The 14,872-nt window shown below is 60.2% G+C and overlaps 2 protein-coding genes across 14 annotated transcripts in view; one reads left to right on the top strand and one right to left on the bottom strand.

Moving 5' to 3' along the window:
* The first annotated feature begins 51 nt into the window (after positions 1-51).
* On the top strand, positions 52-13,836 carry CASKIN2 (CASK interacting protein 2). 2 transcript variants are annotated; one of them, XM_019745540.3, is made up of 20 exons: positions 52-193; positions 1,512-1,824; positions 5,834-5,885; positions 6,431-6,528; positions 6,942-7,087; positions 7,189-7,284; positions 7,371-7,501; positions 7,682-7,790; positions 8,115-8,223; positions 8,472-8,566; positions 9,037-9,298; positions 9,419-9,540; positions 9,628-9,688; positions 9,780-9,871; positions 10,042-10,152; positions 10,230-10,331; positions 10,445-10,583; positions 10,720-12,183; positions 12,274-12,496; positions 12,939-13,836. In XM_019745540.3, exons 2-20 carry the CDS (start codon positions 1,731-1,733, stop codon positions 13,027-13,029), a joined length of 3,597 nt encoding a protein of 1,198 aa, XP_019601099.3. In that variant the 5' UTR covers positions 52-193; positions 1,512-1,730; the 3' UTR covers positions 13,030-13,836. The 2 variants fall into 2 exon arrangements, with proteins under 2 accessions (XP_019601099.3, XP_019601101.3); XM_019745542.3 differs by having other exon boundaries at positions 55-193; positions 1,540-1,824.
* TMEM94 (transmembrane protein 94) overlaps positions 13,644-14,872 on the bottom strand; it is a 32,703-nt gene continuing 31,474 nt past the window's right edge. For 6 of the 12 annotated variants that reach the window (XR_012492113.2, XR_012492111.2, XR_012492112.2 and 3 more), the window contains 2 exons: positions 14,303-14,801; positions 13,644-14,252 (listed from right to left, as the gene is read on the bottom strand). Coding sequence is in view for 6 of the 12 variants with exons in the window: in XM_019745535.3 (XP_019601094.3) it covers positions 14,729-14,801 (73 nt within the window). In the remaining 6 variants the exon portion in view is untranslated. Of the gene's footprint in view, positions 14,802-14,872 lie in introns of all 12 variants that reach the window. The other 6 variants (XM_019745535.3, XM_019745536.3, XM_019745533.3 and 3 more) reach the window with 1 other exon arrangement.

Raw genomic sequence — 14,872 nt, 5'->3', positions numbered from 1 at the left:
CCGGGACGGTCCCTCCGCTCCCGATCCGGCGGGAGGGAGGGGGGAGGGGCGGGATTTCCTGCGGGAGGCGCCGAGCCGGCCTTGGAAAAGGAGGAGGAGGAGAAAGGGGGTAAGGGGGGCAGTAGGAGCCACGGTCCGGAGTGCGAGGGACCACGTAGGGCCAGCTGGACCCCCGGCGGGGCGGCTGGCAGAGGTGAGACTGCGGGGCCTAAGCTGTGGGTCAGCACCCTTGAGGGCGGGCACAAGACTAACTTTTTCTGCGGGATCGGCGGGCGCCTCAGTCTCTTTGCTCCTTCCGTCCTCTTTCGCGCCCCCTTATTCCGTTCTCCCGCATCATTCCCTCCCGGCGCTTGGCCCTCCCAGTCCTTCCCGCCGCTTTGTTCCCCAGGTCGGCCTGGGTTGGCCTGGGTTGGGGGGTTGCGCGGCGCTGGGCGGGCATTCCGGGGGGCGGGGGAGCCAGCTCGACCCCAGGCACTGCCAGGGGCGCCCTCCCCCACTGTCGGCCGCGGGCCCTGAGAGGGAGTGCCATCTGGGTTGGGCTTGGGACGTTTTGGGAGTGAGGGGTCCCCAGCCAGAGCCCCAGGCCTGCGCGGGTCTCATGCCACAGGACTCAGGCAACAAATTCGTGGTCACTGAGGGTTCTGGGCCTCAGGTTCAGGCTTGGGGGGCCAGGCAGCCCCATTTCCCAGCAGTGCCCCAGCACTTGTCCCCGTTCTCTGCCCAGCTGCTTCCCCATCACGCACAAGGGGTGAAGATGGGTCAGCAACAGGTGCTGTAAAGTCTCCCTGTCCAGCAGGCAGACCCTCACCACAAATGGGGGGCCATAAGCTCCCAACACCACTCTGGATTCCTAAAGAGCCCTGGCGCTAGGCCATCCAGCTATTATAGTAAAGCTTAGGTAGAGAGGAGTCTGGGGGACAGGCACCTTCTACAGGGAGTGACCCCTGCCTGTCTGCCTGTGCCTGACCCTCCCAGGCCCCACCTCCTGGCCCTACAGTTGTCCGTGGGTGTCAGCGCCTTGAGCTGTAGAGAATGGGCCGCTGGCCCGGCCTGCCCCAGGTTGAGGTGCTGCCAGGTGCCCTGGGGCCCTAGTGACTCAGCCACCCCTCCCAGAATGCCACCTCCCCCCCTCCAAATATTCCTCTTGCATGGCAGCTCCCTCTCCGCTTTGAATGTCTCAGCTCCTCCCTTGACTCAGAAGGGCAGCCAGGGAGCTTTGGGGGGCTCTCTGGAGGCCCTGTATGGCTCTTTTTCTGAGCCCTGCTTCTGGGACCCTTGCAGGCTCTGGCCCAGCCCTCAGCAAAGAGGCACTGCACCTTTTCCAGACCCCTGAGACCTGTCCACTGCTGCTGCTCGAGGCCTGAGGGAATGCTGGCTGCTCTCTGGGTGGGCATTGGTGCTCCTGAGCCACGCTGGGGATATTGGCGTGCCCAGTCCCAGCTCATCCTGGGGCTGTCGGAAGCTGCAAGCTGATATCTGTCCAGATTTCTGAGCAGCCTCCACTCCCTCAGAGATCGGCTTTCCTGCTTGTGGTGGCAGCTCGTGAAGCACCTTGAGGGAGGATCTGTCAGCCCCTGACAAGAAGCTCACTGCCTGGGACACCAACACGCTCCCCCAGGACGCCTAGCCCTCCAAAGGACCAAGGCATGGCACCCTGACGTCTTGGCTTAGGCCAGTTTTCCTGCCTCTACCCTGGACTTCTGAGCCCAGAGCCCAGCCCAGGAACCAGGATGGGTCGTGAACAGGACCTGATCCTCGCCGTCAAGAACGGAGATGTGACTGGTGTGCAGAAACTGGTGGCTAAAGTCAAGGCTGCAAAGACAAGTGAGTACTTGGTGGGGGTGACTGTCTAGCTGAGACCCTCCCCTGAGTGCTCAAGTCACAGAGAGAGGCCTGGGGGATCCCTGTGATCTAGGGGTTTGGGGTGGGAGAACTGTCTTGTGTACAGGGAGTGTGTCTGTGTGGGAGAGCCAGAGAGGAAATTTGGTCCTGCTTGCTGTGTGTCTTAGGCAAAATCACTTAAACTCTCAGCCTATTTCCTCACCTGTAAAATAAAAGGGTTGAAGTGTAGTCACTCAAAATTTTTTGAGTGCCTATTGTGTGCCAGGCTGTGTTCTAAGCAGTGGGCCATGGCAGTGAATGAAACAAACTGAAATTCCTGCCCTCACGGGGTTGTCTTCTAGCAGGTGGTTTTCCGATGTATTCTCTGGAGCCATGGGGTTTCTGGCAATGGGTTGGGAAAGACTGAACAGATAGAGCTCCACCCCACACCCACACCACTTCAACTACATCATCTCTACGTTTGTGTTTTAGCTTAATGGGGGTGTCTGTAAGATGCCTTTAAAAAGACAGTCCTACTGCTTGAAACAAAGTTCAGCGCTATCTAATCAATTGCTAAAGCCCCTTTCCCCCCTGACTTATCTCCGTGTGTTTCCTAGTGGGATGTGGCCAAAGCTAATTTTCTGGAGGTTTTCCCACAGTCTGGGGTCTCTAGTCTTGACAGGGTTGTGGGGGCTCCACGTATGGGTGGCCACACCTGAGCCCCATCTCTTGGGAACATCTGCAGTGAGACCCCAAGAAAAGTAGACCTCTGGGCTTCAGGGCAAGCTCTCTGGGCCATCCATGGAGGACACTGGACTTACCCCTTGAGTTCCTATACCAACAGGGGCAGGAGGTAGCTGCCACCACACTGGGGCTGGGGGAGGGAGGATTCCCCCAGAACTCCAGGGCTCTAGCCCCAAGATACACCTTAGCCCTGTGCACAGGAAGGAGTCCCCCAGGCTACTTGACAACACCCAATTATCCCCACCCACACCTGCGAGTGTGGGTGCCAGAAGGAAGGATTTTAAGGGCCCAGAAGCCAGCGACTCCCACTTACATACCAGGGCAGAAGACCCAGCGTATAGGGAGATGGAGCTGTGTGTGGGGGGTGTCTCTGTGCCCTTGGGAAGTGGATACAGGGTGAGTATGATGGGGTGAAGGTGCTAAGGAGGTCCCTAGCCCTGGAGGCGCAAGAGTGGGAGCCACTCCCCCACCTCCCTTCACCTCTATATTGTTTTTGGCGACATGCCCAGTGGGGCCTTGGTTGAGCTGCTGCTGGCCTCACATGCTGGGGCCTCAAAATGAGGTCCTCAGGAGGGCAAGCGGGTGCGGTCTGGAGGCTGGTGGTGGGAGCCTTGCAGCTGGGCTCCTAGGCTCCAGGAAGCTTCCCTGTGCTCAGGGGGAAATGTCTATGGGGAAGCAGTCACTTCCCACAGCCCCCAAGGGGACTTTACAGAGAGAGTACAGGCATAGACAGAGCCACAGGGTCTTGGGACTTTTGATGCCCCGGCACTGAGCTTCCCCTCCCAGGCCTCTGAGAAGCTGGAAAAGCTGGTGACAAAAAGGAAATCACAAGGTGATATTTGCCGACCCTATAGTTCATGAAATGTTATGATCCTCTCAATTCTCTAATTTTCTATAGCCGCTTTACAGATGAGAAAACTGACATTCAGAGAGGATTAGTGATTTGCCCAAGGTCACACAGCCATTGTGTGACAGATCAGAGACAAGCCCGTGCCCTCTCGCCTGTGCTCCCACACTTGGCTCCTCATCAGAATTACCTAGGATTGTTCTGCAAATGCAGACCTCCTGGTACCCCCCAGAATTAGAATCATCACAGAGAGCCTGCGACTCTGCAAATTAGACAGTTCTCTAGGTGATTCGAAAGCAGATCTCAAAAGGGAGGCTGGGAACTCCTGCTCCACACCACAGAGGCAAAGGCAACTGCCGGAAGGGAGGTATCAGGGCTCCCATTCTCCATCTGGGGGGTGGCTAGAGCTTTCTAGCTGGCCAGAGAGGTGCTCCCTCGGCTCCTCCAATCGATGTCAAGTAGCTGGGAGGACAGAGGGTGTAGTTGCCCTGGCCTTGTCCCCGGCCCTCCTCCCTCTTTCCTCCACTCTTTTCTGAGCTGTCTCCTTCTCTGGCCAGAGGAAACGGAGTGGGCTGGGGGTGGCCTGCTGAGCTCACATCCTCTGCCCAAGCCTAAATCAGGAGCGACCCTTCCACCCCCAGAGCCAGGCCGGGAAAGAAGGTGGTGCTGCAGGGGAAGTGCCTGGAGCCACTGCCAGAACCAGGACCCTCCGCCCTCCCACCACGGCCCCCAGCCCAGTCACTGTGAGCCTCTCCCCCACCACCTTTCCGCCCATTGTTCTGGAAAGAACAGAGCCACCCAGCCTTGCCCTGCCCCTGTTCCTGTCCCTCCTGTCACGTTGTCCTGACACTTCCTAGAAAGGCTGCACCTCACCACCAAGCTGCCCCATCCCAGACTGTCCAGGCTGGCAGCAGGTAGAGGGACTTTCTGTGTCTCTTCCCTGCTGACCTCGTCCTCTTCACTGAGGCTCAGAGAGGTACCGTGGCTCATCAGTGACACACAGCCAAAAAGAATTTGAACCAGGCACTTCCTGCTTCCAGAGCCTCTGTTCTTCCCATGGCCTTGAATGGTTCTGTGTGACAAGAACTTCCCAAGGGGGCTAGAGGAAGACTGGGAGTCCTGTGTTTCTTCCCGGTGGCCCCCACCTCCTCACCCCTAGTCACTCCTTGGCTGTGTATTTACCTTTTCAGCAGGAGAGTAATTTGACGCAGTCCTAAACGTAGCTATCCCCTTCCCTCCCCACCCTGCACTCGTCACTTCAGGGTTCGTCCCTCCCTTTTGGAATGAGGCCCTGCCTTGCTGGGTTATTCAGGGGCCCACTAGGGTCTGGGGGCAGGCCTGGACCAGCATGCTTGGCACCCTGCCTGCCTGGGTTGAACCAGGCCTCCTCCTTCCTGGCAGGGGTAGGTTCTAGCAGGAGGCAGGGGCCGCCTGTGACAGGCATTCCCCTTCTCCTCCCCACCATTTATCAGGGACACCCCCTCCTATACCCTGGCTCGCCAATGGGACACACCTACGTGAATCCTGTTCCTGTCCCTGAAGGGGATAAACCACCATCCTGCCCATGTCCCTAGCTCCTCTTGCCACCACGCAGCAGAGAGCCCCCTGCCTGGGGCATTATCTCTGCTAGGAGCCTGTGGGTACAGAGACGGGCCAATGGGGCACTGTACCAGCTTTTGCTGGAGGGCAGCATCTTGATGATAGTGGCTAATGTGTAAGGAGTGCGAAGTGGTGAGGGTTTCCATCTCCTGCATGCTGACTCGGGTACTCAACCCTTGTGAGCAGGTTCTCTGATCAACCCATTTTATAGATGAGGACACTGAAGCTGAGAGATTGAGTGACTTGTCCGAGATCACACAGTTAGTACATGGTAGGGCCCGGGCATGGTGTAAGTCTGTCTGACGCCACCTTCTCTACCAGGCTTCACTCAGGGAGGTCATAGGGCTGGGTATGGTGGCCCTAGAGTCCAGCACTGGCATCTGCCCTTCCACTCTTGAGCATCTAGTGCCCCTCTCCTTTCTCTCCCAGCGCCCTTGGCCCAGTGTGACAATGAGACTCGTTCCTTAGCCAGTTCAGACAGGAATGCTAACCATGCACTCGTGGGCCCGTCCGTTGAGGGCACAGCATGCCAGCCTCTCTTCCCGCCCCCTTGGATGTATAAATGAGCTGGGCTGGGGGCCCCGGAAAGCCAGGCCACTGCTGCAGCAGCTCTCTGCACTCAGTGCCCTCGAGCTTATGGGCCAGTGGGCCAGGGTGAGGGGCCGCAGGGACAGGACGCGAAAGGGCCATGGGGCAGGTGCTTTCCTGCGCACCAAGAGGTCAGCTGGATTTGGGAGGTGGGCTGGAAGGGAGCACTGGGCTAGGGTGCGGGTAAGAGCAGGTCATTTGAGGGTACCCTGATGCCTTCTGCTCTGACCCCAGAGCTCCTCGGCTCCACGAAGAGACTGAATGTCAACTACCAAGATGCTGATGGGTGAGTGTGAGCCCCTCCCCTCTCAAGAACTGTAGGGCGGAGGAGGGGCGAGGGGGAAAGACCTGGGTCTTAGAGCCCCTTCCCCTCTCAAACTTGGCCCTTGAAGTGTGTTTGCTGAGAGCTCGGGGCCCTGACCGTGTCGGATGGGAGGGAGGGGGTCCTGCCCACGCTCCTGCCTGTGGAGCTGTCCCTGAGTGAGAGGAGGGGCCCTGGTGCCTCTCTGAGGGGCCTCCTTGGGTCAGATTCCTGCTGGGCCCCCTTTTCTCCCTAGAGGGTAGGAGCCCTCGGGCTCTTGCTCCCACGGCCCCCTCCCCTGGGCCGGCTGAGGGGAGGCCAGACAAACAGGCCTCTCAGCCCAGACACTGAGCCCTTTCATGCTGCAGCCTGGCTGCTTTGCGCTCCCACGGCAGGGCTGGCGGGGGTGGGGCACAGTGGGCAAGTAACCCGGCCTTGTCAGTCCCCAGGATGGGTTTGGTGTGGAAGACCAGGATTTGGGGGGTGGAGGGCTGCTCACTGACACCCTACCATGTATCTTGCCACGCCAGATTCTCCGCTCTCCACCATGCTGCCTTGGGGGGCAGCCTGGAGCTCATAGCCTTGCTGCTGGAGGCTCAGGCCACTGTGGACATCAAGGACAGCAATGGTGAGACCCCAGTGTGCCCCCAACCCAGACCCTATGGTCAGAGCTGGCCTCTGCTACGTCATAGCAATGCTAATAGATGTTGACATGGCTTTTCTGGGCTTGCAAATGCTTTACCTCTTCCATCTTCATAGCCTTATGGTGTAGTGGGTGGTACTGGCGTTCCAGTATCCAGGTGAGGAAGTTGAGATGATGTTGTCATGAGGTCACCAGCTCATTTATGGTGGGCGAGGTGGGATTCTGGCTTCAGCCCCATACAGCCGGAACTCCCCCTAAGCAAACCCCGGGTGAAGGCACCATTGCTTCCACTGGGTCTGTCTCCCTTCCAGCTGAGGTGGCTCCAGACCCTGCTCACTGCCCTCCCCTGACCCCACGTCATTCCAGGACCTCCCTCAGAAGCCCCTTTGCTCCGGCAGGTATGCGCCCGCTGCACTACGCAGCCTGGCAGGGCCGGCTGGAGCCTGTGCGACTGCTGCTGCGGGCCTCTGCGGCCGTCAACGCCGCCTCGCTGGACGGGCAGATCCCGCTGCACCTGGCTGCCCAGTACGGACACTATGACGTGGTATGTGAGTCCGCCGCCCACAGGGGCGCTGGGCAGGGCTAGGGCTGGCGCAGGGGCTGGTCGGGCCACACCCCTCACTTGGCTCCCCCAACCCCACCCAGTCAGAAATGCTCCTCCAGCATCAGTCCAACCCATGCCTGGTCAACAAGGCCAAGAAGACGCCCTTGGACCTGGCCTGCGAATTTGGGCGGCTCAAGGTGAGGCCTGCAGCTCCTGGGGTACTGGGTCCTGCCCATCTGTGGGGTCTTAAGAGGAGACTCTACCTGGGTGCTGGTTGTTGCAGGTGGCCCAGCTGCTACTGAACAGCCATTTATGTGTGGCACTGCTGGAGGGTGAGGCCAAAGACCCGTGTGACCCCAACTACACCACACCCTTGCACTTGGCTGCCAAGAATGGCCACAGAGAGGTCATCAGGTACCCGCCACTCACCCCACCTTCATTTCCTCATCCCCTTCCTGTAGGACCGACAATGTCCCCTTGGTGCCCTGCCCTGCTGCCCTTTTCACCCTTGCTCTGGATCACTCTCCCAAGCCCCCAGCAATCAGCTTCCTCTCGCGCCCCCACCACCCTGGTGACTCGCCCTCCTCTCCACAGGCAGCTTTTGAGAGCCGGGATAGAGATCAACCGGCAGACCAAGACGGGCACGGCGCTCCACGAGGCCGCGCTGTACGGCAAGACCGAGGTGGTGCGGCTGCTCCTGGAGGTGGGTGTGGGCCCCTGCTCACCCCGCAGCTGTACACAGAGCCCCACCACATGCTAGAGGCTCAGGAGGGGCTCACCCCCAGCCAATGTGGTGTTTTGCATGGGCGGTGGCCAAGTGACTACAGAGCAGCTGGACCTGATTCGAGCCCCAGTTCTGCCTCTTACTAGCTGAATGACCTTGAGCTCGTCCTTGATCCTATCTCTGAGCTTCCATTTCCTTGTCTGTAAACTTTGAAAATAGTACTTATCTCTTGGGTAGTGGTGAGGCTTGGGGGAAATGACAAGCAAAGTGCTTGGTGCATCCTCACACCATACTGTATCCCAGGGCGGGGTAGACGTGAACATCCGGAACACCTATAACCAGACGGCTCTGGACATCGTGAATCAGTTCACCACCTCCCAGGCCAGCCGGGAAATCAAGCAGCTATTGCGGGGTGAGTGTGTGTGGGAGAAGACCCAGCCCAGGGGTCCCCTACTCCAGTGGGTACCAGGAAGTGGAGCAGGAGCAGATGTCCCAGGAGCAGGATGTCGTACATCTGAGCCTGGGACTGGTCGGGGGGCGGGGGGGGATGCTGCGGAGATGATGAGGCAGGGACCTGGGGGCGGGTCCTGAAGGGGGTAGAAGGGATGGGAAGGCACCCTAAGGACCCTCAGATGACACCAGTCCTCCCCCTTCTCTTAGAGGCCTCAGGGATCCTGAAGGTTCGAGCACTCAAGGATTTCTGGAACCTCCATGATCCCACTGCCCTCAATGTCCGGGCAGGGGACGTCATCACGGTGAGGACCCCGTGCGGCAGGTATTTCTTTTCGAACACAAATGATTACTGTCACTTACTGGAGCGCCTACTGTGGATCAGGTTCTGTGCTAAGACCTTTATGTGCACTACCTCACTGACTCCTTCCCAAGCCAGGTGAGGTAGGTGCTATCACCATGTCCTTTTTTAGAGATGACAAAATTGAGGCTTAGAGAAATTAGACTTGCCCAAGTCCGCAAAGCCAGCAAGCAGTGAGGCTGGGATTTGAACCCGGGCTGATTCCAGGACTCATGTTCGTATGTTCTGGAGGCACCCGGGAGATTGGGCTAGATGCTGACAGCAGGAACAGAACTGTGGGCTGACTTGGGCATCAGAGACCAGCTTCTTGGGGGTCGGGGAAGAGCTGGACCGCAGCTGCAGGCCTGGCCACCTGCCCTTGCTTTGGACAGGAAGTAACCATGGTTGCCCCCACCCCCACCCCATCTGCCACAGGTGCTTGAGCAGCATCCCGATGGCCGCTGGAAGGGCCACATCCACGAGAGCCAGAGGGGCACAGACCGCGTGGGCTATTTCCCCCCGGGCATCGTCGAAGTGGTCAGCAAGCGGGTGGGCATCCTGGCACCCCGACTCCCCTCTGCGCCCATGCCCCTGCGCCCAGGCTTCTCCCGCACCCCGCAGAATCCTGCTGATGACTCCCTGCACCCTCTCAGCTATGGCCAACTCCCTCGCGTGGGCCTCAGCCCAGACAGCCCAGGTACATCCTCCCAGACGGCGGCACAAGGCACTGGGGTGGGTGTCTGGCTTTGGCAAGCTGCCAGTCAGCTGTTGGCAGGGCCAACTGGGGCTCTAACCCCTTTGCTTCTGCCCCCTGCAGCAGGTGACAGGAATAGCGTGGGCAGTGAGGGCAGCGTGGGCAGCATCCGCAGTGCTGGCAGCGGGCAGAGTTCCGAGGGCACCAACGGCCACAGCACTGGCCTCCTCATTGAGAACGCCCAGGTAGGAGGCTGTGAGTATTGGGACAGGGCGGGGCCTGTCCTGCTGCCACTACCCCAAACGCTGAGTCGGCTCCTTCCCTGTCTCCAGCCGCTCACCTCTGCTGGAGAGGACCAGGCGCTACCAGGACTGCACCCCCCGTCCCTGGCAGGTAGGAAGAGTAAATGGGATGGGCTGGGCTAGAACTGCTTCGGCCCCTTCCATCCTGCCTCCCCTGATTCCATTCCTCTCCCTCCTTGAAGACAACCTGAGCCACCGCCCTCTGGCCAACTACCGCTCTGGGGAACAGCTCTTCACCCAGGATGTGAGGCCGGAGCAGCTGCTGGAGGGGAAGGTGTGACTTCCACTGGGGAGTGGGCTGCGGGCCCGGGGGGGCCCAGGGGGGGCATGGGATAGGCCTTAGTGTGGACTTCAGTCCCTGCTCAGGCCAGGCTCCTAGGGGAGGCTGGGGCAGATGGCTGGGCTCTGGCACGCTCAGCTCCATTAACTTCACCACCCCGCCAGGATGCTCAGGCCATTCATAACTGGCTGAGTGAGTTCCAGCTGGAGGGCTACACTGCCCACTTCCTGCAGGCCGGCTACGACGTGCCAACCATCAGCCGTATGACACCTGAGGTAGGTGCCCCTGTGGAAGGGCAGTGGAGGGTCCAGCAGGCAGAGGAGGGGCCTGATGGCACAACTCTGTGTGGCAGGACCTGACAGCCATTGGTGTGACCAAGCCTGGGCACAGGAAGAAGATCGCCTCAGAGATTGCCCAGCTCAGCATTGCTGAGTGGCTGCCCAACTACATCCCGGTGAGTGGGTGGATGGCATGGGCTCGCACCGTCAGCTGTGGCTTTGTGGCGCCTTCCTGGCTTGGGGGCCGAGGCTGGCCGGGGAGCCAGTCGTGACAGTGGCACTCTTCCAGGCGGACTTGCTGGAGTGGCTGTGCGCACTGGGGCTGCCACAGTACCACAAGCAGCTGGTGAGCAGTGGCTACGACTCCATGGGGCTGGTGGCCGACCTCACCTGGGAGGAGCTGCAGGAGATTGGCGTCAATAAGCTAGGTGAGCACCGACTGCACCGAGGGTCTCCAGAACGTTTTCAGGGTCCAGGGCCAGAAGAGAGAATGGGGTCTGGGAGGGACTGGGGTGACCCCTTCCAGCTCCAGCTAACCCTTCCGCCCATATCCATCCCTCTCAGGTCATCAGAAGAAGCTTATGCTGGGGGTAAAGCGGCTGGCCGAGCTTCGGCGGGGCCTACTGCAGGGGGAGACCTCAGGCGAGGGTGGCCACCGGCTGGCCAGGGGCCCAGAGCTGATGGCCATCGAGGGGCTGGAGAATGGAGATGGTCCTGCTGCAGCTGGCCCACGCCTCCTCACCTTTCAGGGCAGCGAGCTGAGCCCAGAGCTGCAAGCAGCCATGGCCGGGGATGGCCCTGAGCCACTCCCTCTGCCCCCTGCCCGCTCCCCCAGCCAGGAGAGCATTGGAGCACGCTCACGAGGGTCTGGTCACTCACAGGAACAGCCTGCCCCCCAACCCAGTGGTGGGGACCCCAGCACCCCACAGGAGAGGAACCTTCCAGAGGGCACAGAGCGGCCCCCTAAGCTTGGTGCCCCCCAAGGGCCTCCCCCTTATGTTTTTATGTACCCCCAGGGCTCTCCCTCCAGCCCAGCGCCAGGACCACCTCCGGGTACACCCCGGGCCTTCTCCTACTTGGCTGGCCCCCCTGTCACTCCCCCAGACCCACCTCGGCCCAAGCGCCGGTCCCACAGCCTGAGCCGCCCTGGCCCAGCTGAGGGGGAAACAGAAGGGGAGGCCGACGGGCCAGTGGGCAGTGCCTTGGGCAGTTATGCCACTCTCACTCGGCGACCAGGACGCAGCGCTCTAGCACGGACCAGCCCTAGCCAGACCCCAGCTCGAGGGGCTCCCCGCAGCCAGTCCTTTGCCCTCCGGGCCCGACGCAAAGGCCCCCCACCCCCTCCCCCCAAGCGCCTCAGCTCTGTCTCTGGTCCCACCCCAGAGCCACCGCCACTAGATGGAAGCCCAGGGCCCAAGGAGGGGGCCCCAGGGCCCCGAAGGCGAACACTGAGTGAACCAGCTGGCCCATCGGAGCCCCCTGGCCCGCCTGCCCCAGCCGGCCCCTCATCAGACACGGAGGAGGAGGAGCCTGGGCCGGAGGGGACACCCCCATCTCGGGGCAGCTCAGGGGAAGGGCTCCCATTTGCAGAGGAGGGGAACCTAACTATCAAACAGCGGCCGAAGCCAGCCGGCCCCCCACCCCGGGAGATACCAGTGCCCGCTGGCCTGGACTTCAACCTAACAGAGTCAGACACTGTTAAGCGGAGGCCCAAATGCCGGGAGAGAGAGCCGCTGCAGACTGCACTTCTGGCCTTTGGAGTGGCCAGTGCTGTGTCCAGCCCCTCTGTCGCCCTGCCTTCCCAGACCCCCAGCGAATCCTTGTCAGCTTCTCCTAGCCCTCCTCGGCCTGACCCCAGCAGCCTTCCAACTCAAGGAGCTTCAGCCCGTCTTTCTCCCAGCCCCCCAACCCAGCCCTCTGTGTCCCTCTGCCCTGGGCCAGCTCTGGAAAACCTGGCGGGCAGTCGGCAGCCTGGGGAGCCGGAGCCCCCAGCTCCCCCTGCTGCCCTCATCAAGGTGCCTGGAGCAGGTATGAGGCAGGGCCTGGGGGAGAGGGCACTGTTTGCAGGGGTTGTGTCCAGCACAGCCAAGTCACAGGCCAACCTTTTTGTCTCTGCAGGAACAGTTCCCAAGCCTGTATCTGTGGCCTGCACCCAGCTGGCATTTTCTGGCCCTAAGCTGGCTCCCCGGCTCGGCCCTCGCCCAGTACCCCCTCCAAGGCCAGAGAGCACTGGGGCCACGGGCTCAGGCCGAGCCCAGCAGAGACTGGAGCAGACCAGCTCATCCCTGGCAGCTGCACTGCGGGCAGCAGAGAAGAGCATTGGCACTGAGGAGCGAGAGGGGTGAGGGCTGCTGGGTGCTGGGTGCTGGGCGGGGGGGGGGGGAGGTGGCGGCATAGGAACAGCTCCTCGCAAGTCTTCTTCCCGGGGGTCTTGGGATTGTTGAGGGGAGGGTGGGGGCATCTCAGGCAGATAGATCCTCAGGCTGGGGAGCCCTGATTGGAATGGGAGGAGTACAGGTTCTCTAATCATCCAGATCTGACCTGCAGAGGGAATCTGGTGGCTGCCACTTAGAGGCACGTGCGGTTAGGCGAGTCACTTCCCGCTCTGAGCCCCAGTGCACTTGTGAAGGGAAGCAACTCCTGCTGACTGGGGAGGTTGTGAGAATGAAGATTCACGGAATGTGCTTGGCACCAACCGGGCACTCAGTAACAGCCCCCTTGCTCAGGGCCAGCGTGGTGATCTGACTTCTGGCTGATCTGACCCAGTCCTTTCCCCACTGCAGCCCCCCCAGCACCTCCACCAAGCACATTCTGGATGACATTAGCACCATGTTCGATGCCTTGGCTGACCAGCTGGACGCCATGCTGGATTGAGCTAGACCCGTCTGCAGCCTCGGCAACGCCCTCTGTGAGCTGCAGCGTCCACTGCTCTTGCCCCAACGCAGAAGCAGCTCCTGCTGCTCCACGCCAGTGGTAGTCAGCACTGCAGTTCTAGGGGGGCCACCCCACGGGGGCCAAGGGGACTTGTCAGAAGCTGACATCTCAGCGAAACCCCCCCCCCCCCCCCCAGTGTGTAACCTGAGTGAAGAGCCCTACCCTTTGGACAGGGACCCTGGTAAGAGTTTCCTCTGCAGGGAGAGAGGTGGTGGCAGAGCTTCTAGGGTGCTGTCTCTGCCCTCCCCCCCCCCCAAATGTTTCAAGTTCCTGTGCCAAGGTCCTCTTGCCACCTGCTGTGTTGTCCTGGTGCTGAGAGGCTGGAGGAGGTGGTGTGTCTGGCTGGGTCCTCACAGTTGTACATAGGATATGTATATAAGCCACCAGGGGCCTGCTTAGCAGTGATGGCAGTGCCCAGGCCGGCCAGACCTTGGTCCCTCCCCTGCCTGCCCTCAGTGAGGCAAAGCTGGCGGGGGTGGGGGCAGTGGGATTAACAGATCCCCAAAGTCCAAACTTTTTCAACTGTAAATAGTTTTTAAGCAGAGAGAAATGCATATATTTTAAAAGGAATTTATTCTATCTATAACTGCCTGAGAAGACGCAGTTGGGGAGGGTCTTCGAATCACAGCAAGAATGCCCACTGCCCATCTGGGGGCTGGAAGCCTGACCTGGTTGGCCCAGGCCCCAGCTCTGTAACCATTAACCTCTTACCCCAACTAACACCAATGAAAGTGTCATTCCACGTTATCGGCCTGTGTGTTTGGATCTGTGCCACAATCTCAACTGGACCCGCAAGGTTCCCGCCAGTGTGGAGGGAGGGAGGCTTGGGCCCTCCTCTCCTCCCTTTGGTGGCTGCCTCATGGAGCAGCCACGTTTTTCTTAAGCAATTTACAAGTTTTAATACAAACCAGTCTACATTCATTCCTAAAAGGCTCATTTCCAGTAAAAAATATACACCAGTAAAAACATTTTCACAGGAGAAATAGGCGGGGGGCTAAAAGGCGCCCTGGGCCGTATCCCCAAGACAGACTCTCGCAGCCAACTTGAGGGCAGGCACAGAGGTTCCAGGGTGAGGTGGGGGACCTTCTCCATCTTCAGGACCCGTGAGGCTCCCCTGCAGAGGGAGGGAGGGCAAGTACGCGGCCATATCCAGGCACCTGCCCCTGGAAGACGGGATGAGGGAGGATGCACCGTCACCCCTGCCTTCAGCTGCGGACTTGACAGTGATCTGGACCCCTGAAGGCTGCTGCCAGTGGCCCTTTCAAAACAAGTTAAGGCCCTGGCCCGAGACCCCAGAGTGGAGGGCACTGGGTGAGGGGACCATGAAGGGGGGCAGCCCACAGGTGGGAGGGGTCTGAGCCCCTCTGCTAAGCACATGAGGTCATACATTCAAGAATGCCCCTGGGGAGACCCAGGGAAGAGCCAGACTGTCCTGATAAGACCTTGGCTCGTCAGCTCCTCCACAGTAGCCCCATGGGTCAAGATGACAGCTGGGTCTGACACCGGGATCTGGACCTCCAGTGCCATGGGGCACAAGAGCAAACCCTGCAAAATTCATGATACCAACTCCCCAGACTCAGGAATGGGTCTGGTATTAGCCCCAGAGACCAGGGCCACTATAGCCACCATGGCCAATGGCTCAGAAGGGAGAGTTCATGCCCAGCTTAGTTTCAAACTGCAGCTTCTGTCGCTTCTGGTAGCGGACCCGGACCCTGGGGGGGGGGCAGGAGATTAAAATCCAGGTTAGCACAGACATCGACACCAGGGGACGGGGCAGGACACC

This window comes from Rhinolophus sinicus, chromosome 12 (genome assembly GCF_057876585.1).
Source record: "Rhinolophus sinicus isolate RSI-liver-muscle chromosome 12, RSI-T2T, whole genome shotgun sequence".
Lineage (NCBI taxonomy): Eukaryota > Metazoa > Chordata > Mammalia > Chiroptera > Rhinolophidae > Rhinolophus > Rhinolophus sinicus.
This window is presented reverse-complemented; position numbering and strand designations above follow the sequence as displayed.

What these genes read in the sequence shown, in the direction of transcription:
- CASKIN2 (XM_019745540.3), top strand. Translation starts at nt 1,731, where the DNA reads ATGGGTCGTGAACAGGACCTGATCCTCGCCGTCAAGAACGGAGATGTG. An exon ending in AGTCAAGGCTGCAAAGACAA is followed by an intron (nt 1,825 to 5,833) that starts GTGAGTACTTGG and finishes CTCTGACCCCAG; the next exon opens with AGCTCCTCGGCTCCACGAAG. An exon ending in GCGAATTTGGGCGGCTCAAG is followed by an intron (nt 7,285 to 7,370) that starts GTGAGGCCTGCA and finishes TGGTTGTTGCAG; the next exon opens with GTGGCCCAGCTGCTACTGAA.